General features: G+C 37.3%; 1 protein-coding gene across 1 annotated transcript in view; it reads left to right on the top strand.

Annotated features, from left to right (window-relative positions):
• The window catches only part of NAALADL2 (N-acetylated alpha-linked acidic dipeptidase like 2), a 434283-nt gene extending 431792 nt beyond the window's left edge, over positions 1–2491 (top strand). The window contains exon 15 of the mRNA XM_074912228.1: positions 1418–2491. Coding sequence (XP_074768329.1) covers positions 1418–1616 — 199 coding nt within the window. The 3' untranslated portion in view covers positions 1617–2491. The remainder of the gene's footprint in view (positions 1–1417) is intronic.
• Positions 2492–24932: the final 22441 nt, after the last annotated feature.

Genomic DNA, 24932 nt, shown 5'->3' with positions numbered 1-24932 from the left:
TTGCAGAACACTTGCAATGGCTGGATGTATTGCTGTCGGGATGAAAAGCTTACCATTCCTATTGCACGTTGCTGGGTTTGGGTGTATACCCAATACAGGAAAATAAAAATGTAAAGACTGAAAAACTGTGTTAGGGGGATAGCAGTTATTTCGCATCTCTGAAAAAACACTGCCCCTCATTCAAAGCATTTCTTCAAACTGGAAGACGTGGCAGAAGATTGTGGATGTTCAGTGGTGTCATTTATTGGGCTATTTCGTTCCCGTTCCCCTTGTAGACTGGCAATCAGATGATTCATATAATAACAAGATACACATTTGTGGTCATCTGTCATGTAGGTACTGGGCAGCTTTATTACTAATTTCGATTTGCCATTGGGCCTGTTCTGTCATGCAGTTAGGTTACTAATGGAGTATCTAAGGTGTCCTGCTTTCTTGCTGGTTTCATTCTGTGAAACAACTTCTCCCTTGCCCTGAACACCTTCCTTGTATTTAAGGATAAGGTACTATACCAAATCACGTACAGCTTTCCTGTTTCAAATTTCACTCACTTTTGTATACAATCAAAGGAGCTCCTGGGTGGAGATTTCTGGTATTAACATGCTCTTCTAATTAGGATAATGATTACACCTGGTTTTAGATAACATTTATAGCCTGCTTCAAAGAGTCTCATTGAAATCACTGACTAGATTTGAATTCTGAGCCTTCAACACCTCATACAGATAACATTTCCAAGAGATTAGACATTACCTTTGCATGTGGTTTTAAACAAGCCATTAAAAAGTCTTGCACATACTACAGGAAAACACAGATTTTGTTTCATAAGGGTTTAAGTTCCATTTATTTCCTTCCTCAAGTATGTGACATTAAAGATGGGTTGTTCTTGTTCTGATGCCACAAAGGATTATTGATGAAATAAAGGCTTTGCTGAAAGCAATGAGAGTTTTACCATTGACTTCAATGCAGCTGGAATTTCACCTCTGAAGTGTGAAATAAATAACATGAGCAGATAAGAGGAAAAAAAAAAAATCTGTGCCTACAGTCCTCATTAATAACCAAATTCTTTTTTAGAGGGAAATAAATGGAATCCATCTGAGACACAAAATATTTTGTGAGGGGTGTAATTGGTCTAGGCTCATGATTTTGAATAAAATCTTGAATGGTCAAAGAGGAATGTGAGATTTCTTTGGAGGACTTGGTGAATGTTTCGATGTATGTACACCTAGATCAATGAACAGATGCAGTTTGCAAAGGCATAATAAATATGCAGTTGTCTTTCAGTTTGCCATGGGTCAGCTTTACTGTGCATAATATGTATGAATCATCTGTAAAGTGTGGCTGATACTTGCAGGGTTTCTTGATGATTTCTGATGAATTGTTTTGAGTAAAAAGTTTACCATTCTTCGTTGTTCTCTTTTAGAAATATTCTTTACAGACTAGATGAAAGGACAAGACAGTTTTCAGTACTGCTAGAGGCACTGGAGCACTGCAAACTACATCAGTCAAATGAGACCATTCAAGCAGCCTTGTCAGAGGTGCTGAACAGCATCAATTCAGCTCAGGTTTACTTCAAAGCAGGACTAGATGTGTTTGAGACTACCTTAGCTGGAAAGAAATGAGAGGATTCTCTGCATTCTAAGACGTTTGTTTACATCTTGCTACACAAAAGTTCGACTTGGACCAGAATTTCTCTGAGGATGAAACCTTTCTCAAGTTTTCTTTCAGTTGGCGCTTAAAGGTACCGCAATGCGTGGTTTTATGAATATAAAACAGTCTTTTGCACTGTTCACAGTATATCTCAAATGTCTGTTTCTGAATGTATAAAATGTAATGAGAGGGAATAACACTTAAGATAGGATTTTTGGAAGGACATCTGCTGTATTTTTATATGTAAAATATATTTTTATGACTAAGAGCTCAATCTTGCAAAGTACTGAGCATGTCCTGCAATATGCTGAAGATCTGGTTCTGAGACACCCCAGATGTATACCCAGGTGAGCTTTCCATGCCTGTTCTGTTCAGAAAAATGTGACTTCAGTATACTCTTGTGTTTCTTCTTCAACAAACTCATCTTCTTCCTTACTCTTTTTAGAGTAAGTAGTTGAAGGATGTGGCATTTCCTTGGGTATCCAGCACTGGAGTTTATCAAGAAATGCACAAAACACCCTTACCAGTGCAATCCAACATCTTTTCTTCTGTGGAACAATAAATACCTCAATTCTGAGAATACAGATAAACTTTAATTACCCCATTTCTATATGAAAAAGAATTATTTTCTCTAGTAATTCTTGGAGATAAAATTTTTGTGATGATTTCAAATGATTTGAAAAGTTTTAATCAGTAGTTACACTTGAAATCTTTATGTTAAATAAAATAACTTCCTAGTCTTATAAGGCTACGGGACTTTTATACATTACCAAAACAGCCCACTTCAAGGACTCCCCAAATGTCCAGAGAGCAGTAAATGAAAACAAGACCTCAAAGTTCTGGGAATATTTTTGGAATTCCACCACTTGGCCACACCACCCACTATTCCAGGCCAGATTGTTCTTTCAGTAGTGCCTGGCATGTAGGACCTGGATTGTTGTCAAAAAAGCACAGGGAAAAATAGAAATTCATTCCCTAGAACCAGGAATTCACCTCTGAAGGCAGAAGCTGATGAAGCATATTGCAGGCATAAAACTTGAGTTTTGCGTTGGTGGAAGCCCTGTACACCTTTACCTTGCTGGCCTGAAGTAATCTGTGAATGAAAGGATGAGGAGGTTCAGTGTCCTAACCTCTAAGGGGATAACATACACTCTTGAGAATTGCAGGTCTTAATAATATAAACAGTTGAGATTGTTAAGCCCTATTGGGTTTAGGTTTACAATCTCAGATGATTCTGAGGTTAGAGCTTCAAAATTTAATTTTATATAGATACTTAGAATTGAAATATAATGTATTTGATGAAACGTTAAATGTATTGTTACCCTGTTTGCCATGGAAACATTACAGAAACATTTCAGGTTGCAATAAAAATGGAGAAAGTATCTGTATTGTATTAATGTAAAAAAATGCCTTTGGATAATTTCAATGTGCCCAATTTGGTGAAAGACTTTTCAAAGTGTGTGTTCACATAGCAAGAAATAAGAATTGTTTGCAGATATGGGTTTCTGTTTCCAAAAGTCCTTGGCAAACGGGCCTCTATTAGCAATGACCCAAGAGTAGGTACATACAGCTATGCTGCTGCTACATTTCTTTGCAAGTTATTATCATAACATGGGCAAAAGCATCCTGGGTCTGACCAGAGGCAGGGCTATGCAGTTGTACAACAACAGCTGAAGTGGGAATATGTTCAACATCAGTCAGCGTGGACTGCATGAACTTAGACATTAATATCTTCTATCTTTACTTGGCAGCTGATAAGCAAGAGTATGTGGTTATTCTTTTGATAATGCTGGTACCAATTCTGTTTACTGCAGAAAGAATTTGCCTTCTGAAGAGGAACATTTTTTCTCATACTATAATATTTATTCATCCCCTTCTTTCCGTATTTTATTATTGTAATGCTTAAATGGTTGGAATAGCCACTTTTGAATTGTATGTTTCTTTTGTGATAGCATCTGGGGATGTACTATGCACACTACATTTGAATTGTATTTTCTCATGGGGACCACTCTTCTAACAGTTTGTTTAGTAACATGTTTTCTTTAGAATGCAGACTCACTGTGGAGCCAATGTCTATGGTCTTAAATGATATAGGGTCAGGTGCCATTAAGAGACTGAAAAAAGAGATCAACACTTCCTTTAACTCTGCCAGGTGAATTTAATAACTCCTTCCTCAGTCTTAGTATGTATTTACCACCAAAACCACCTCCAATGTGACAAAAATGTGCGTGTGCAAAATCAGTGAAATCTGTAGAGTATGCCTCGTATGATTTCTCAACCATGTAATTCCTCACTAAAACATTTATTTCTCACTAATGTCCTTCTGTAACCACTTCTAAGATAGCAGACTTCAAAGTACTCCACCACAAAAAGCGCTGCTACTATAAATGCCTGTCTATTCTAGAGACAATCATATATTCTTGTTGGTGAGATGAATCAGATGAGCTATTTAAGGACTTAAATGCATTGATTTCAGTATCATCTCACACTTCTAGATCTCTAGGCTTTTATTTCAAATGTTCAGATCTTACGTATAAGTGAGTGCTCAGTGATAATACTTGTACTATTATAGCTTTGGAAAAGGCACTTTTGAACCATATCCTTCCATTGATTTTTAAATCCTACCTATTGACTTCAAAGAATTTATAGCAAGTTAAGGTCCTAAATACCTGGTGTCTTTCTAACATAGAGTTTTGCCCAACCAGCTATGGAACATCAGCTAAAGGAAGGGGTTAGTAAATCATAGTAGCTTACCCAGATTGAATTCATTCCTACATTGTGTTGAAATAAACGGAGCGCCCTTCAAGGCAGAAGTGTGTTTGCAAATTGCCTGAATGATACTAAAAATTTGTTACCTTTTCAGAAACTTCAGCTGCCAGAGACAGTATAACAAATGCATTGGTTGCTAAGTAATCTGGAGTCATGCTCACAGTTACCAGAAAATCCCTGCAGCTCGCAATATTTGTATGTTGAGACAGTTGATAATAAAAAGCTAATAAGATTTTATTAGTGCGTATTTTAAAGAGTCCATAAAGAAGCTAAAGTGCAATCAACTCAGATGAATAGTAAGTACAAGGGAGCTGGATTTTGAGTGCTAACCTTAAAAAAGGCAGTGAATTGCTTTTCTCATCCGAGAAAAACAGTATCTGTGTGAATACGCAAACACACAAATACCTTGTATCTTCAAAACACTGTACAAACACTAATTTACTTGCAGTGATACAATACATCCACATAAGCATGGATGTAAATAATAACTGCATGAGAAAATTAGCAAAGACTTTGCACTGCTTCACTTCCCTTTAAGGAAAGTATTTCAGTCTAGAGGAGTAAGAGAAGTCCCTTCAGCTGACCTCAGTTCTTGCAGCAGTAGGTGAGGAAAGGTTAAATCTCTCAGGTATCACAGAATGGACCGCTGGAGGTCATTGAGTCCAACCTCCCTGCCTACGCAAGTCACCTAGGGCCAGTGGCCCAGGAGGGACTGTGTTCAGATTACCTTTCTCTGTCTTCCAAGGGTGGAGATTCCACAACCTCTCTGGGAGACCTATGCCAGTGTTTGGTCACTTTCACAGAGAAATGTTTCTTTCTTCCAATGATATAGTTTCTCCAAATCTCTCCCTGTATTTCTTAGTTGTTAAATTATTTTAATTGATTTAATTGCAAACATGAAAACTCTTGGCCAAGGTCTCTAGGATTTCACAGTTAATATGTTGGAAAGTTTGTATAAGGAGATTTGTTCTTCACGTCATGGGGTTTATTTTTAAGTTGTAGAAACTAATGTCTTTGATGGTGTTTTGTATAGTCCCTGATTCCCAGTCACAGGATTTCTATATACCTTAAGAGAGTGATTAAGAGCAAAAGATGCATTAGAAAATGAAGGGAGGAAAAATACCTATCAGCATATGCATAGCTATGTGCTATGAATGTATCTTTTTTAACCAAACTCTGGGAGCTTAGTGCAATTCTATCGCTTGTGTTCTGCAGAAAGTCAGGCAAGATAATTGTATGGGTCATTCTGGCTTTAAAAGCTATTGAATACTGTAAACATAGTTATGTCTGGGCCTGTATTCTCAAGGGAGCAGTTAAGTTTCCTCAAAAGACTTGTGTTGCAAGCTGTTACCTGTGCTACTCAGAAATTGGTACCTCTGACATTCATTATGGATGCTGTCTCAGGAAACAAGCAGAGTGTGGAAGATATTCTTTCCCTTTAGTGCTCTATAGCATTTTAGCAGTATTCTGCCAGTCTCAGAAAGGTGAGTGGTGGAAAATAAGTCTCATTTTAAGATGCCTGGGACCTGAATTTTAAAAATAGTTAGCCTCATACAGCATTATAAAGGTTTGAAATATAGTAAGGTGTCTTCTGTTGGAGCTCTTAGTCTACAAAACTTTGTATAGAGACTCCAGTACGGCAAGTCTCAGAAATATAGAATACTTAATTAGGTACTGTCTATTAAAGGTTATATTAATGTTAAAAATTACTTGCCTACCAATGCAGGGATAGAATTTCATCACCCCAGATAGTTTTTGGTGACTTTAACCACCAGACTGTCTTTTCACCCTCTACCACCATCTTCTCCAACCCCCTGCCTTCCCTGCATTCAACTTCTCTCCCATCCTCATGTCATGTGATGGCTTTCCCCATTCCTCTCCACCTTTTTCTCAGTCATTCCCACTAGTTTTCTGTCTCCCTTCTAGTTCCTTATCACTTCTTAGTCATCCCATTAACCTACTAACTACCACTTCTTTGTCTTCCCTTTAATTTGCCAACCACCAAATTAATCCTGCCCTTTTCTCCCTCTGATTTCAGTCACACCTTTTGTTCCCCACCTGGTTTTCAACTCACCTCCTTTAAATTTAGATTCTTACTTCTGGTACAGGTGACCATAATAAAGAGCTGAAAGTGATGTGGAAGAGTCCTGCTCAGATCCAGATGGATAAAACATAAGGAGGCATCATCTGTTAAATTCAAAGTAGTTTCTTCTGAGTATGTGAAAAGAGATTTTAGATTTTAATTTGATTGAATGGAAGCAGATTTTCTTTGGGCCTGCAAAGTATTTTTTCCTGTCTTCTTTCTCTCTGATGTCTGGACAGGAAATTTGCTCAAAAATATCAGTGTAGACAGGTGACAATCTTGAAAGTTTTGAAATAAACTTTTTGAATTTGGATGAGTAAGATACGGTAGACAAACTTAGCATTCATACTACCTACTACCTGCCTACAAAATAAAATAAGCAGTATGTAAGCATGTAATTTTTTCTGACCTTGTGCATGCCACCCAGTACCTTTCATTACATGATGGCTATATAGGAGTTATATATATGAGTGTGTAAATATACTGTATTGCAGTGTTTTAAATGATTAAGGATTATGAGGACTCAAGCCATATTCACAAACCTGTACTTGAACATGCACACTTGAACCTAGGAAGTGCCTAAGACTAATGAATGCTCATATAGGCAGCAAAGGATTTAAGAATATCTAAATTGGACTGTATGTTTACTAAATCTATGGTGCTATCAAGCCTACCATATTTTTTCCTAATTTTAATTCCTTTGCCACTGGTTATTTCTACTATTGCTCATACACACTTGTCGTAACTGGGGAATATGTACAGCTGCAGATTTAGATTTGCTGAAAGATTATGTCCCCCCTCAGGCTTACTGACTTGCTCTGTTTTTTTGAGCAGGGTTGACTTTATCATCACTGCTTTTCAAGGTACTATTCCACATGAGTGAGGTCATCAGAATTTGTCCACTATTTATGGAATGTCCCAAAAGATTTGGTATCGGAATATTGTTTATTTGTGTCTAATCTATTCTCTTTAATCTCTCAACATAGATTATTACAAGCAAAAGTATATTTTTCAAAAAATGGACAGGAGTCTCTTGGTCAATGTTAAGTAAACCCACAGGTCAGAATATAAATATATATGTGTAACTGATGTATTATAATCCAGTATTAACTTAATAGTTATTAGAAATGTTGGCACAGATTAATGCACACATTCTCTTATGAGCTACACAGATTGGAATTAATACAAGGTCTTAATTTAAGAAATGTAATCAGAATATAGGCATGGAACAACTTTTTTTTTGCTGTGTAAATGTAGTATATGCTTACTTGTCTGCCTAATCCGTTTGGTTAAAAAGATTAGAGTTTTGTTTAAGCCACTTTTCTCTGATTTATTTTCCAACAAGCCTTTGAAAATGAAGTCTTGCTCTATTTTTCTTTTAAATGTGTGCTGTCTTTAGTGTTTATGGAAAGCTTTTCATGTGTTAAGACAGTGTAATGTCTTCTTGTCTGATCATTCCTGGATTATTTGTTAGAATTAAAAGTGGTATTTCAAAGCATGGTCTGTGGAAGAAGGTCCTTTACTGACCAGTTAATGTATATAATATTATCTGCTCGAGTGACTGCTTTTACTGTGCAGTGGTATAGGCATGCAATGTGATGCTTTGAGGCAGTAATTTAAAAGAACAAAAATATTTTTAATAGCATCATAGAGATCTGCTTATTTTTCCTCGTTTAAAACTGTTCTCTCCTGAGCATACTGGTGATATAGCAATGGAAAACCAAGTTCTCTTAGCACCTGCTTACAAGTGCTTTGTAGTAAGATGGTGTGTTAGGGGGTTGTCTGAGCTGTCAGTGTATTTCCACAGTCCTTAATTAATGTCTCTTGTAACCCCACTCAGCTTTTATGTAGCACAGTCCTGATACTGGTCTGAATGACACCATGGTGAGATGGAGAGGTCTCACCGATGTGTACGCTTTCTACAGAAACTGCTGTTGCCCCCTATCTCTAATACGTTAAATATAATGCTTGGTAAGTGCTTCCCAAGTGTATTCCCTTTGGTGTATTGTCTGTATACTGCGGATTCTGAAAAAGTACTGGACATTGTTTTTTTTCATGCAGTCTCATTTCCTGTCCTCAACAGCAGAAACATCTTGTAGTCTGTGAGTCCACTAGAGGAGAAATAAGGAGATGCTTAATATTTCGTGCTTAAAGTAGATAAGAGGAATACAAATTCTCTGTGTTTTTCATTTGCAGTTTATGAAAGTTCGTAGCATCACAGAATGGTTTGGGTTGGAAAGGACCTCAAAGCCCATCCAGTCCCAAGCCCCTGCCATGGGCAGACACCTTCCACCAGCCCAGGTTGCCCAAAGCCCCGTCCAACCTGGCCTTGAACCCTTCCAGGGAGGGGGCAGCCACAGCTTCTCTGGGCAACCTGTGCCAGGGCCTCACCCCCCTCACAGGGAAGAATTTCTTCCTTAGATCTGATCTAAATCTCCCCTCTTTCAGTTTAAAACCATTACCCCTCATCCTATCCCTACACCCCCTGATCAAGAGTCCCTCCCCAGCTTTCCTGTAGCCCCTTTCAGCCCTGGGAGGCCGCTCTAAGGTCTCTCTTGAGCCTGTTCTTCTCCAGGCTGAACAACCCCAGCTCTTTCAACCTGTTCTCATTATGGAGGTTAATGTGTAACGTACTCTTAGAACATATATTATGTTTTGGTATTTTGAGACAAATGGAAAACGAGTGTGATTCCATATCCAGGGGAAGTATAATGGATTCAGGGAACACTTCACATTCAAGTATCTTAACTGTCTGCATACAGTAAGAAAAAGCACAAGTTAAGATACTTGAAACAGATACTTTGGGGGGTTTTAGTACAGGTCTGGAAAATAATATTCTTCTGTATAAGGCCAGATTTTAGCATTGCTTTCATACCTACCTGCATGGTAATGTATTGTGTGTCCTCATTGCTGTACCTTTGAGAATTAATGCTGAAATGCTATTATCAGCGATCATGTTAGTCTCAATACAAACTATTTTTTTTATGCCATGTAACACCTTACAGTTCACCTAATTGGATGAAGTATGCAAGTATTTCTCCTTTTGTATGCAAAAGAGCAGCTGTCAAGTTGTGTTATCTTTGTCAAGCTTTGACATAGAATGTGAGATGCCTGAATGATGACTCCTTCATTCCATCTACTCCTAAACTTTCATGTAGTTGTATCAAATTGCTGCAACTGATAGCTAGTCAATTCAGAACATTAAGTAACTAGGTTTTTTGACCATACAGTAATATAAACATGATGCAGTGATTCTTGGAAACCAATAAATATCATGTTATGTGGAAATGTGCAATGAAAGGTTGATTTTTATAACACATTATAGAATGTTGAGTCTGAATAAAATAGCTTATTTGCAAAATTAAGTTTACTTTGTATCAATTTGTACTTTTATAACATAGTGTAATAAAAAAGCAACATTGGCCATTAATGTAAGTAGATTCTACATACTTTGATTAAGAAGCACATTTTACTTGTTTGTACTACGAGTATGATTTTTGCAGTCCATGACAGTGTTTGTACAGAAGGCACCGTGGACTGGAATTCAGTAATAGACGTTTTGTGAATGTGGTTGTGAATTAGACAACATTTTTTCCATAGTTACATTTTTGCTAGAAATTAAACTGGAATATGAAGATGTGTGTAATGTACATTGCACTGAATGATTTGGAGTTATATTCATTTGCTTTTTTGTTGGTTTTGTTTTCTTTTATAATTGGTTCTGCCAGTGGACTGTAACATATGCCTCTCAAGCTGCTGATTCAGTAACATGGATCCCAGAGCGTTAAAACATAATGGGAAGAAGGAAAAAAGCAAGGAATAGAAAAAATAGCTAGGCAGAGCCTCAGAAACTGGGACGTGATAATTTACTGACAGGTAGATGTTGAATTATCCACTTCTTTAGGTGCTGGTGTATAGAAAGCCCAGATGTTCAGGTAATTGGTCTTTCAGGTAGGAAGAAATTGCCCCTGTATATTTCTGAGAATCAAGAGTTTGAAAAGTAGATAGAGACTTTGGATCAAACTCTTAAGTATTCAGGATGAGACTCTAAAAAAAACCCCTACTGAACAACCTTAATGCTATCTGAAGAAAGAGACCAGTCACTTCGGAAAATCTTGATGATGTGTAATATTCAGATTATATGGAATTCAGATGATCAGGCTTTTTTCTGTAGTTCAGAGGTCCTGAAATTATAAGGTAGTTGCTATTGCATGAAAATAGGAATTCCATGTTTTACTTATACTATATGAGAACTTGGAGGCTTTTCTGTACTATGAAGCGCTTGAGAGGTGTAATGAAATAGTTTCATTCTAAATGAATTTGTATTTTCAAATTTTATTTCCATTTTGTGTAGGTTGGTTTTTTTTAAACTGCTTTCCTGTTCACCGTATTAAAAGGAAAAATAAAAGTGATACCTTGTTAATATTTTTAGTCATGGCTAGATCGTTAACCTAGTTTGATACGTTAGCTCCATACAAAGTGCAGCTCTGACTAGGATATCTCGTGTAATGTTAAAGACTAACTAGCGAAACATACTCCTTCAGAATATGTTTCCTTTAAGCCATGTAAACTTGTGCCATGAAAATAAAAGCCAACTGTATGTCAACAATTTTATACACGTATTTGATTTGCAATTCCTGCTGATAGATCTGTGGAAGTCAGTGTTACTGAAAAAATGTCATTGAAGCTAAAGGTTATTTGCCTGGGTATCAAAAATCTTCTGTGTCTCTGTTTAGGAGATTGGACCATTATCCTCTTTCACTGAGTATCTGAGCACAAAAAAATTAAAAAAAAAAAAAAAGTATATTTAACATATAAGCATTCCAAGTAGTCAGGCTTAGTATAGACCAGATTTGTACAAGAGAATGGGAATGTAACAAATCCTCTCCACTGTTTTCTTTAACCTTGAGATTGCTGAGGCATCCCTTGCCCCTGTATTTCTCATCAAGTCATGGAATTGAGATTCACGTGGGAGTGGAGTCTATAGAATCATGTAATTATTGAAGGCATTTGCTTTTTGTATGAAGTGCAGGTATGGTAACCATGCAACTTGAAGTAATGCATAATTTGACACTGTCACAGTGAAGTGTTTATATACACTAGGCAGATAAATAGGAAGGGAGTAGAAATGGATTCTGTCCAGTGGTAGCTGCCTGATGGGGCCAACAGTGTTTTGAAAGAGTGCCAGAAGTGGGCACAGGGAAAGGCGGGTGCTGGTAAGACAGTTCTGTTGTGCTGGGTACCAGGAGGCCTGCAGTGGAGAGCTGGCTTTTGGACAGAGAACTCTGATGCTCGTTTAAGCAGCTCTGAATCTGTTCTGAATGCACTGCGGGCCAGTAAAAGCAGTTCAGACCCACACTGATCTTTTGGTTTTGGAAAAGGCAAGGTATAAAATATGTAAGACACTTAAAATTAGAACCAGTAGCAAATCCTGTTTTTGAAAGAGAAACTCAGGGCTTTGTGAGTTAGATTCTACGTTCCATCAGAAGAGAATATAAAAGTGACTGAGCAGCATCAATTTTGAGATACTTAATATGATTTTGAGATATTTAGTAACAACAAGTCGATCACCATTTTCTCTCTAACAGGCAAGAAGTAGAATGGGTGATCCTAGGACTGGGTAAGCTGGGTCTAAATATCTGACTTTGAAAAGCCTTAAAACCTTTGTTGAGGCAAATACACAAAGGCACTAAAGCAAAGATTTCTTTCAGTACAGTGACCTTATTTCTAACAAACTTCGATCTCTTTCTGTTTATGGTCCTCCTCTCAGCTGCGGAGGCTCTGGGCTGTGTCTCAAGTGTTGTAAACCAAGATCACTCCTTTGAGGCTGTCATCTTACAACAAATGAAGATCTGATCTGCTGTTTGTAGCTCAGCCTCAAACAAATTGAAGTATTTTCTGGACATTGCCTAACTATCTAATTCCAAGAGAAATCTACTAAGTTTTCTAGCCGATGCCTCCAATTCATCTTTGGTATATTTGAGCTGAGGTCAGTGCTGTGCCAGAGATTAATTATCCCATTGTATTAAGGGTTACTTTTCCTAAACAAAAGAGAGCGCATATACCATGCCAATATTTACTACTTTTTAGCATGGGTTGTTGGTTTTATAGCAAGAATTGTACTTAAAATTGGACCTCTCCCTTAAACAAAGTTACCCGCCATCCCTTAAAAATAAGCTGTTTTAATACAAGCCAGTTTCATACAGTATCCTTCTGTATCCCTTATCTGGGATTAGAGGGGAAGATGATCAGCACTGTGCCCTGTCAGAACTGTGTCACTATCTTTTACAGGAAGAAGGGCAAATAATGGGGCAGAGATGTACTATACGATCTGAAAATAGAGAAATATAAAATATAAAACTTAAAACAGTAGAAACGTTTACGTGGTGTTGGTCATGCAATTTAGAATGAAAGTTGAAAAGAACTAGTATCTAAAATGGAACAGAATGGGTAAATATTGTGTCAATATTGAAGAGGCAAAATGGCTGAGAAGTGCCTTTGCTTTGATTGTATAAACCTGTGGAAGTTCTTACAGAACACACAGGGAAAAGCTTAAGGTTAAAAACTGGTTTAAGTCCAAGTTACATGGATATGTGTAAGTTGTAATGTGAGAGAAGGTGTATTGCCATATGACTAGTCAGACATTGAAATGTCTAATACCTCTCAAAAAGGAACTGTTACATTCCAAACTGGAATATAGCATCCAGAGAAACAGGGAAAAAAGATTGCCGTCTGCATCTACCACAAACAGGTTGACATGTCTAACTGTATTTCTGTTTTTCCTCTGAATAATAATAGAGCTCAGTGTAAGAATTCATAAAGATGGATTTGTCTCTAGCCTGGGTGACAGGCAGGTGTTTGTCAGCGCAGAACTGTATATGAAAGATGGCCAAATTAGCTGAGTAAGTTTCCACATATGTCATGTGTCACTGCATTTCCTAAAGTGAAAGATCAGTGTGTTAGCTAAAATGAAGATGCAGAACTACTGTGGGAGACTGTCATGGTTTAACCCCAGCCAGCAACTAAGCACCACACAGCTCTTTGCTCACTCTCCCCTGGTGGGATGGGGGAGAGAATCGGAAGGGTCAAAGTGAGAAAACTCGTGGGTTGAGGTAAAGACAATTTAATAGGTAAGGAAAAAACTGCACACACAAGCAAAGCAACACAAGGAATTCATTCACTGCTTCCCATCAGCAGGCAGGTGCTCAGCCAGCTCCAGGAAAGCCAGGCTCCATCATGCGTACCTGACTTGAGAAGACAAATGCCATCACCCTGAACATCCCCCCCTTCCTCCTTCTTCCCCCAGCTTTGTACGCTGAGCGTGACGCCACATGGTCTGGGACGTCCCTTTGGTGCGTTGGGCTCAGCTGTCCCGGCTGTGCCCCCTCCCAGCTGCTTGTGCACCCCCAGCCCCTCGCTGGTGGCGTGGGGTGAGGGGCAGAAAAGGCCCTGACTGTGTAAGCGCTGCTCAGCAATAACGAAAACATCTCTGTATTATCAACACTGTTTCCAGCACAAATCCAAACCAGCCCCATATTAGGTACTGTGAAGAAAATTAACTCTGTCCCAGCCAAAACCAGCACGGAGACCTTGATATGCAGGTGTTACTTATACAGTGAGCATGAAAAATTAGATCGTACCCCCATGCGTGAAGTTCACATTTTCAAATTCTAGGAGGATGACTCTATAATGAACACTGACTGAGTTCAGTTTCAGGACTGTACCATTCTTAGAGCACTTGTTACGCTCTCCTAGCACAACATAATCAGGGCCCTGTGAGTAATAACCTTGTATTCCTAGCAAGGCAATTTATTATCCTATATGTAAAATGACAACTTCATTATCATCCACTATTATAAAATAGCAGGGAAAGTAGCAGTTGAAATAAAAAGGCAGCTTTTTAAATAATTCTTTTTACAGTATGAAAATCCAATACATAAATTCACGGCATGTAACATTTTTATTAATCTGTGAAGAATTTAACTTGATGTTCCATGGCATACTTCACTGGTGCTTCATCATTAGATATATAGAGAAAAATTTGTAGTGACTGGTTGTGGCATTGTGGGTTTTTTTTCAACCAGCTATGCACCTCCTAACTGCATTTTTAGATTGACAGAATTCTGCCTCGGTTGCTTTGCTGGCCATCCAAGGAATTGACTCTAGGCTGTGCAATTTGACGCAGCTTTGTAAACTGACTGCAGATACTTAGTTTGGCCGCAATACAGTGCAAAATATTTGACAGATGATTGGTCTTCTCATGGTTTTTGTTGTTTCCATGAGGCCTTCACCATCCATATGCAATAAGCAGCTGTTCATTTAACTCCTGCTGGTAATACTGCCTTTTCAGGATCAGAAGAACCCATCTGTGTCAGAATAATTATATTTACCCAACTTTTCTGTCATCTATTAATGTTTCTGAGAAAGCAAACTTTCAGAAAAATTCATTTGCTTCAGATTACATGTGTTGGTGGCCATAAATTTACAAATCTAGGATAATTGAAAATGAATGCTCAACCCTGATAGGAACTCATTAAGTACACATAAAACAGATTACATAACAAGGTGTGACCCAGTTGGTGGTTTGAAGATCCTTCACAGTATGGCAACTTTGGCATCATTAACTGTAACTGGGAAGGAGAGTTAAGTCCGTTGGGAGAGAGAAACCACAATCCATCAGATTTACAGAAGAATGATGGGAACAGCATGAAATTGAAAGGGCTGATAGAACTCTTAATTTTTTTTTTTTTAGAATATTTAAGTAGGTTCATTTAAGAACCTTTCTGCACCAGTTGTCCTTCCGGAGATCATTCAGAGGTATGGCCAGGCCTTAGCCAGTACACTTCAGGGATCTCTAATGTAGCCCACCTGAGGAATTACTTCACAAGGTTGTTATTAATTTAATCATATCTCATAAGAGGCAGCGTTGGTTACTGCTGCAATGCAATTCTTTTTGAAAAATGTCTGTCAGAGAGGGTGTTTGCATTCCAATACTGTTAGGACTTGATAATAATTATTCCATATGATGAAAACTGAGACAGAAAGTTATACTGAACCAGCAAATAAATTTATTATGGAAAAAAAAAAGAGTCTTGTAAGTCTTATATAAATTGCTATGTTGTATGAGCATCTCAGGGTCTCTAAGCTGGTCAGTGTCCCACCACCCTTATGATCTAAAAGATTTTCTGTTTTCCTCTTTTATAGATAGTGGAACTAAGGTGAAAGGAGTTTACAAAGAATGAATAAGGCAGGCATACCTGGGACCTCCTGCATTCCAGCAGAGAAATGTAACTGCTGGACCGTCCTTCTTAAGCCTTTGACAGAAGACAGAGATTTTTGTCAGGATAAATTTCTCTAGTCAGAGAGCAGTTATATACTTTTTTTTTTTCCAAGAGGACGTACAAAGACTTAAGAATTCTCTCCCTGACCAATTGTATGACACTTTGGATAAATCTTTGTATGCAATAATACTCAAGGACTTAAGTAATACATCATATTTGATCTGATCAGGCATAAATCATTTATTCATTATATATCATTCATAACTTGATTCATTGACTCATCTTTAGACAAGACAAGGTCAGTAGAAAAAAATGATTAAGCTTTTTGACTGCAGGAGGAAGAAGCTTAAACAACAAATTCATCTTCACATCTGACCTCATGAAACTTGACAGAGAAGATTTTAAAAATAGAAGTGGACTTAAAAAGCCAACTTTTACTCTCAGTTACACTAGTTTAAATCCACAGTCACTTCACTGACTATAAAGTAAATAGGAAAATACAAGTCAATGGAATCACTGTGGAGTTCATACCATCAGGGAAGAATTTGACTCTGAAACGGGGGGCTTGGACATTTAAAGTTGAAAGTAATGTGCCTGAATGTTTTACTGGATCAAAGATGGCAAGTCCGACTCTGTACCCAGTCATACCATTATAAATCTGGCAAGATGACATGAAATTTCAGACTAGTCTGAGTCTTCTGGCAGGCTGAACTAAACAGCCTCCTTGATTTACAGTTAATGTTTTTGCCTGTGTTACTGTTGGAATTTCATTTCAGTGGACATAATCCCTCCTGGAGTATCCTTGAGAGCAGCATCTTTAGAACAGGTCACTGTTTTGTTAAATAACACAAGGTGCAAGAGTATGTAATTTCCCTGCAGTGTATCCATGGTCCTAGCACTCTGACGTTCACCGAGCCTTCACTCATAGAAAAGGACAAAATCTTCCTCATGTTCTATTGCAGCACTGGTAACATTTGTTGTAGAATAATTATTTTAAGAGGAAACAATACCACGCTTCAGGTAAGGTAAGGCAGTTCCTTCAAAATAATTTAAACTTGTCTATGTACTTAAGTGTCCAGAGAGCACAGTAATATTCAAATAAGCATCTATACATTTATTCTAAAATTAAGCAAACTAAAGCAATGTGCCAAAATTGAACTTGATACCATTTGGTAGAAATCTCAACTTATTTGCAGTTCTCAAAGGGACTGAACACTTTTATCAATAAGTGAAACTGATAGAAATGGAGGGTGCTAATACATTGAACCCTTTGGAATTCTATTTGTTTTCAAGAAACAGAGCTGGAAATGTATAATTGTGAAAACAGCTGGCATCAGCATTTTATATCAATGAACCCGGAAATAGATATGAGCAAAAGACAATGGTACATTAGAAAAAAATCAGACTTTAAGATAGCTGGTGGGACTTTATTTGCCAAAAAGGATTTTGGGGGCTTTATTTTTGGCTTTTTATATTTCAGGCTGTTGTATTACGCAGTAGCCCAACAAATGTTACAAGTGTGAGCTTGAGAGTCCTTGAGCAGTGCATTTCCCCCACATATCATTCTAAAAACCTGTGCTAAATAACCTAGTGCTGATTTCACATCTCCAGTGTTCAGTAGCCTTTAAAATTTCTCATTTCTTTGCTCTATGATTGTGCTTTAGGCAGTAACATAAAACGGAAATATATTAGCTCAAGGCATGTAATGGTATTTTCTTATATCACAGTTCTCACAAGGAACACTAGCTGTATTTTTTCAATATGAATAAACATTTTAATCAATTTAATAAGTTTAAAGGTAAATTCAACCTAGGCAGCTAATATAAATACAGTACCATCCACCAGAAAAAATGAAAAAGAATAGAGCGTGACCACTAAAGCAAGCAGTCTACTCTTATTCAACCCATTTACTTTGTGAACTTGCAATAGGTCTTTAATAAGTAATCACACAGAACACTCATGACATATCCAAACCTAACAAAATAACCATCATGTTTCTTTGATTGTATAAACACATTTACATTAAAACGTTTTGGTGTTTTTTTGGGGTTTTTTTTTTGGTATTAGAGTTTAACTTCTTCTAATGTGGCTGATGTTAGCCTCTCCGTGGTTTCAAGAGACTGATGTTGGCTGCAATGTAGTAATTCACTCTGGAAAATGCTTCCATCCAAGGCAGCAATGAACAAATGTCATGTGGATAAACTGCAAAATTCCAGTGTATTGGTGTGAGTTCAGGGGGAAGAGGAGAACACAGACGGGGACGCAGCTCCTCAGGGCTGAGCAAAGGGGTCTAGGGCCAGTTTGTCCTAGAGAGAAATGGGAAGTGAACCAGAACTGAATTGGGAAGGTGGAGTTTTCTCCCATGTTAAAAATACTGCATTTTTGTTCCATTTAAATTCTGTTGCCCTGCCAACCATGGTTAACTATACACATAATGACCCTAAAGGAAGATGAGGGCAATGGCTCCCGGTGCTAACATGATCACTTAGTGATTCCTAAGAATGTGGGATAGGAGGGAACACACTGATTTTGCCACAGCAGGAACTAGCCAGAAGGGTTCACTCTTGAAGAGAAAGGACTTTTTCTGAAGCTGTTAGATTTAGATTTGAATACTTTGTATAGATCCTAAACTTATCCTGAAGTCTGCTCTATTTTAAGCAAAGGAAACATATTATTTGTTCAAAGCTAGCCTGTTTGTTTCTCTGCGTTTCTTTGTAATTCCTTATGCATAGATTTTCTATTCTGGTGTCATTTAAATTCCTGCAGAAGATCCCTAATTGGCTTTGAGGACACTGTGCCTTGACACAATTCTAATGACACCTTCCATTACTGCTTTTTTATTTCTCACCCATCCAAATGAAGTGTTACACCAATATCTTTAAACAGCTTGAATGAAATTCCTGATAAAACTCTGCTGGTTTTGGCTGAATAAAACATTACTGTAATATTGTCCAGTTAAACTTTACTATTAACTCATGATTAATTTCTCCAGTATAAAGGCTTTCTTTGTAGTAGTATTCTTGCCAGTGTCTGGAAATTTCCTGGTGAACTGGTGCTGTATTCCCCTAGCAAATGTGTTTCTACATTTCCAGTTCATTCCCATTTTGTCCATTGCAGAATATCCCTATTGCTCCCTTTGCTCCTGGTATAAACGTTATATAAAGTCACACTCTTGCTTGGTTAATTTGCAGTATTTTACAACACTAGAATTTTAGATCAAAGCCCTGTTTGCTTAGAATTGCAGACATTACACTTCCTTAAAAATTACTCATACTCTACCCTTTAACTTCATGCATTTTCTTATTTGGAGTCACTCAGCTATGTATTTACTTTATTAAAAAAAAAAAAAAAAAAAAAAAGACACCAAATTGAACAAATTGCTGTACTAATAACCTTAGTCCAGAGATGCATAATGACTCCTATTCAAGCTTTTTTTACCATATTAGACACACAGAGGAAATCAGTTTCACAGGTCAATATTAAATTTATATAATCCCAGCACTAAGCACATCTATTATTTTTTTTTTAATAAATAAATTGTTATTAACACCCTTTTTCATACTGCATTTTTCTGAATGAGTAGAGCCATGCTGTAAAGATAGGAATATATAATTAAGAATGTCTGGCTGTGTTTCCCAATTGCTGTTAAGAACAAAAACTATTAATACTAAAACATGGCGCTCAACGGATAAGTCAAATTCTGCAGTTATAGTGACATAATTAATGAGAGATCTGTATATGGAAAGAAAGGAGAGTATTGACCCATTAATACACATTTGAAAATCAAAGACCATTTATCTCTTGGTAATTCTAACACGTGTTCAATGTTACATGATTTTTTCCCTCTAAATGAAGGACAGAAAAGCCATTTAAAAACTAAAAGTGGTACTATAAATGGTACTTGAAAGTTTGAAACTTGTTTGGCTTTATGTCAAAGCGAAACAGGAAGAGCACAGAGGACAATATCTGGAGCAGCTGGAAGGCTACGAAGATCTGTTCTGGCTTTCAGGTTGGGTAAGTGCTTTATCATAGGCAGTAAGTAGTATTGTCCCATTATACGTATGGGAAAATTAAGCATAAATGCAATGCCCAGAGCCGTTCATGAGAACTCAGAAAAAACCTCCAAGATCTCTAGTCCACTGTTGTATTCCCTAGAAAAGAGTGCTTTTCTGCATGCCACAGAGTAGCCTGTGCAACATGGAGAAATATTTAAATCAGCAGAAAGGAAGGCGGAGCACCCAGCAAGGGCAGCATGGCGTGAGTGCTGCCCCAGGTGCCCATCTTAAGTGGGGGTCAAACTGGGAGAACTACAGCTTGTCGAGGCCACTGCCTGGCAAGGTGGCATGTAAGTTCACCGCGCCCTGTCCAAGTAGCCCAAGGAAAGTAACAAAGCAAACAGTAGTGCCCAAAAACTACTTATGATCCGATTCAAATGTGGAAATACTCACAATTTTTGTTGCTCCAGTTCTTCCATGGGGAAAATACTGCCTGTTCTCTGTGCTGAGGTTCCTATGCCATGCTCGCCCGGGTGGTATTTCTGTACTTCTGCCCTGAAGGTAAAAATAGTAACTCTTACAATTTGTTTACTGTTTTGCATGATGTAAACATTTCGTTTTTACATTTTTTTCTAGTTGACTATATGTTTTGACATGCAGTTAACCCTTGCAGTGAGTCTATCTCACTCACTGCAAAATAGTCAGGGAACACTTTTCTCTATAATTTATGGTCTTTCTTCATTAAACTATTATATTCTTCAACGTTTCTCCAAAAAGTTAATGGATGTATATCCATGATATGGTTACACCAAATAAATTAGAGCAAAGTCTTCTGTGTCTATTTCAGAGTTTTTATCTTATTGTTTCCTGTGATAAGTTCAGTAAAACTAACAAAACCTCCATCTGTTTTTTTTAAGGTTTATTCCATACAATATCTAACTCAAAAATCTTTCATGTTGCACCAGAAAAAGGGATAACAGACCACTAAAATCCTTGTAAAAGTATTCTGTTAGATCCATGTTGCTGCTGTTAGGGGAAGAATGGTTATCATTTTCTGATATTGTTACTTTATTGAATAGATTTAAGAAAAAGGTGGGTTTTATTGGAAAGATCTCAGTCTTAAAGGTCTTTACACTCAGTATTTTCAAGAACTCTTCAATCATCTGTAGGCGATCCAGTCAATATCTAATAAGGTATTTTTGTATTTCTTAATCCATGCTGTGAGTGTGTGCAGGTAAGAACTGTTTGCATTCCATGATCACAGTATAAACAGAAACACTGGCAATGTGTTTTGGTCTCACTTAGGTAAACTAACAGGGAAAATTAATTGTTTTAGTTAACTCCCCCATCATTTTGGGTAAGTAATAAAAAATTATATCATTTCTTCTTCTCTGCTTAATTTCATATAGAAACTGCTTTGTCACATTCAATATTTGCTGACCTCACAAGGACTGAGGTGTGCAATGAATGTCACTGGGAAATAAATTGTTAGCTGACTAGGGATCATTTAGTCATTGCGAAATTCCAGTGAAGAACTGGCTTACGGCCTACAACAAACTGCACTCTGTTAGACTGTTAGCTCTCAGGCAAAACAACCAACACTCTGGGCAGCAGGTGTCTGAGAGATCCCAGGGAGCCCACCAGCATCCTGGTTCTGTAGGTGGTGTCTTTCAAGTCAGTGTGTCAGTCTTTCTGTAGATCTTTTGGGAAAAGTTAAAAATAAATTAAATTTCTTCTACAGTTAAACGTGGATGTGGAATGGTACTTTTTGAGATGTATTGCACATTGTCAAGCCAATGTTGATTTTATGATGGTAGTTGTTTCCCATGACAAATATATATATAGTTCATGTAAAGTTTTTAAGTCCTCGATATCTTTTTCCCATGAAAGGCATTAAACTGTGTAAATGCAAGTTGTTATCTGTTTATCAGTTGGGGATTTTGTAATTAGCATCCAGTTTCTCTACCCTGTAACAGAACAGCCAGAACAGTAAAATGAGAGAAGGAATGAACGAAAATAACTTTCTGTCTGGTTTGTATTAATTTTATTTTAATTTCTTTTTTTTTTTTCATGAAACATATGTAATTTAGCCAACATAATATACTCCGCAAGTTGATCAGTACTGAAAAAAAAGAAGTTATATATATTATTTTTTTTTTAATTTAAAAAACTGCAATCTGTTACAGCTCTCTGAAATTAACCTTGATGCATATCATTCTGTATGCAGTCTGTTGCGCATCTTCTTAAAGCAGGTATAAATTTGAATTTAAATTGCTATAGTTTGGGCCATGTTTCATTTTGCATTTTAAACCTTGACCTGCCTGCAATGTACAGCAAAATGCAAAGAAAATATGAATTCCCATTAAACAAAATCCAATGTCCTTTTCAGATTCTGTGCAGTCAGTGTAATGATAATGAAACATGTTTGTCATGTATCTTTAAAAATTATCACTCCTTGGTTTCTATCTTTCCACTCAGACTGTGACTCCTGCGGCCTTGAAATAGATTAATTTTGTTCCCATACATTACATTTATTTTTAACAGGTTTATTTTACAATACTGACATTTCTGTTGTAGGCAAAATACTTACGTGACATTTTAAAGCCACACTTTTTCCAAATTGAGAAATGAGCTATAAGATCTGTGAAAATATTTCAGATCCTTAAAATATTTGTGTTATTTCCTGGGAGGAAGCAAAGTTTTAAAGCTTTCAAACATGGCTCCAATCTGGATTTCTCCTCCAAAAGGCTGGCTGAATTAAATATTATGTAGTGTTTTCTCAGTACATTGGGAAAAAAAAATGGTGAGTTCCATATAGAAGGCTGATCGAGAGATCTGCCTGATGCCATGGCCTGACTAGTTGGTTGATGCCAGAATATCACGTGCAAAGGCCTTTCTCTAGGCATAATCTGTGGTAAAGTTGAGAATTTAAAAGCTGAGAACTAAATTGAAATCAAGAATCTAAATTCTTTTTCTGGCTGTGAATGCCCCTGGCTAAACAGATAGAAGTGCTTGGTTTTCCAAAGGGGTCAGATATCTCAGATTTAAAATATGATTTAGTAGCATGCATGCGTAATGTCATGTCATATGAGGAAAGGTGGGTAAAGCAGTATCAGCTGTGTGAGAAACTAAGTCCAGTAATTAGCTTTCTTTCCATTGGCAACAAATAGCTGTGCAGTAATATTAGAAGAACATTACTGAAGCTAATTTTCAGTAATGTGACTCCTTGATATTACAAATGCATGAATCCCATTAAATAAAGTTAATTGAATTTTAAGAGGCCACTTACAGCTCACACATCAGGTAGTTTTCTGTACCACATCATCAGAAATATTTCTTTGTGTGAGAAAAGCAGAACAAAAACAGAGTAACAAATATGAAACGATTCCCCCCGTGCCCCAAACTGACTACGTTTTCTTCCCAAATACCCTGCACACTTGATGTGTTGGCACTTCTCATTGGAGAAGTCTGTTCCTGACCCCAGTTACATAATGAACTAGCATTTCATAAGAGGAGAAACACGTGAATAGAAGATCAGAAAAGGATTCCCATATCAAACAAGCAGTTCTGAAATTAAAATCTCACCCTCTCTATAGTGTCAAGGAGAAATCAGAGAGAGACTAAACAAAACCTGATGTGGGAAAGCTGAACAAACCATAACCTCATCCTGTAGATAGATACGAAGACAGTCAATATTCTACACTAGAACAGTTGACTAGTGATGATGAAGACCTTCACAGAGTTGCCAGTCTACAGAGGGAAAAAAATTAGCATATACATCTGCAGAATTGGGACTTAACAGAAGAGGAAATAGCCTCCCATTTGCAAAGCGAAAGCAAACACTGAGAAGCTTATCTGAGCTGTTGCAACCCACTTGGCTAATAGGAGTTTAGACTAGGTTGTGCCTGAGTCAGTATGGATGAGAAACTGGGATGAAAAAGAAGGAAAAGGTTCTTTCAGTTTTTGTCCTAGTGAAAGGCCAGCTTGTCACCAATATCATTATCTCAAATTCTTCCCAAAGTTTATTCCCCAAGAACCTGCCCACCAGCTGATGCTGTGGTTCAACTGTCAGTTTTATCAGTGCCCATGGATTTTAGTAGTTGGATCAGGAGTTGTCTCAAGCCCGCATAATCAGAATTTAACCCCTAGTAGTTGTTTTTCAAAGGAAATCCCTTGGGAGACACAAACCAGTTAAAACTGCAATCATTCTTGTGCTGCAAAGGAGAAAAGAAAAATTAATAATCAAAGCTGCATAATGAGCAGAATGGCAGCTTACTTACGGAAGGTGCATTTTCATCTCCAGCAAGTGAGGAAGAAATTACTTCTGAGAATACAAATGAGGAAAATCAAATACCTCAAAATCTTTGGGAGGAAATTTTGACTTATCAGATAATGAGCTAGCTTTTAGTGATGAGAATGATAATGATTCCATTACTAATACTGATAACAATAACAATGGCTGTGTGTGAGCTTAGCAACATCAAATGGTTTGCAACTGGTGAGAGAATAAATTGTTAATACACAAATAAGAGAGGCATGAAAAGATACAGATTTTTTTTAAAAGCAGTAAAGATACAAAGTCGAACAGTAATAATGATTTATATTAAAAAAATAGATTTTTTTTTTTTTTATTTACAGAAACTCGAATAAAATTGCCAGGTTGAGGAAACATTACTAACTTGAACTCAAGCCTATTGTACTACCATCCTCAAGTTTCAATGCCATGATAAATATTCACGTGGCCAGAAAGCTTGTTAGATGTACCAGGTTTTGACATCCTGATCACTTGCAGCTGTCTGGAGGAAAACAAACAAACAAACAAACAAACAAAGGCCGAAGTCAGTGGCCTTGATTTTTCTAGAGCTGAGAACTGTTGGCTTCTTTAAGATGATCCAGTGACAGCTATTGGAAGCCAGTTAGACTGAAATATGACCTGCTTTCCCTTGATAATAACAGAGCCTTCTCATAGACATCAATAGATATTGGAATGAAACCAAAATTATCAAGACTGATAATGACTGAACTAATTAGGATAGTTGGTTATCAAATATACACCTTAAACTGTTTCATAAATCACAGCCTGCCAGATTTAGCCTCAAGAGAAGGTTAAACAGAGTCAACATGAGAAGTTATGTTGATACAGAGAATATTATCATCCGC

The sequence above is a fragment of the Athene noctua genome, chromosome 8, assembly GCF_965140245.1.
Source record: "Athene noctua chromosome 8, bAthNoc1.hap1.1, whole genome shotgun sequence".
NCBI lineage: Eukaryota > Metazoa > Chordata > Aves > Strigiformes > Strigidae > Athene > Athene noctua.
This window is presented reverse-complemented; position numbering and strand designations above follow the sequence as displayed.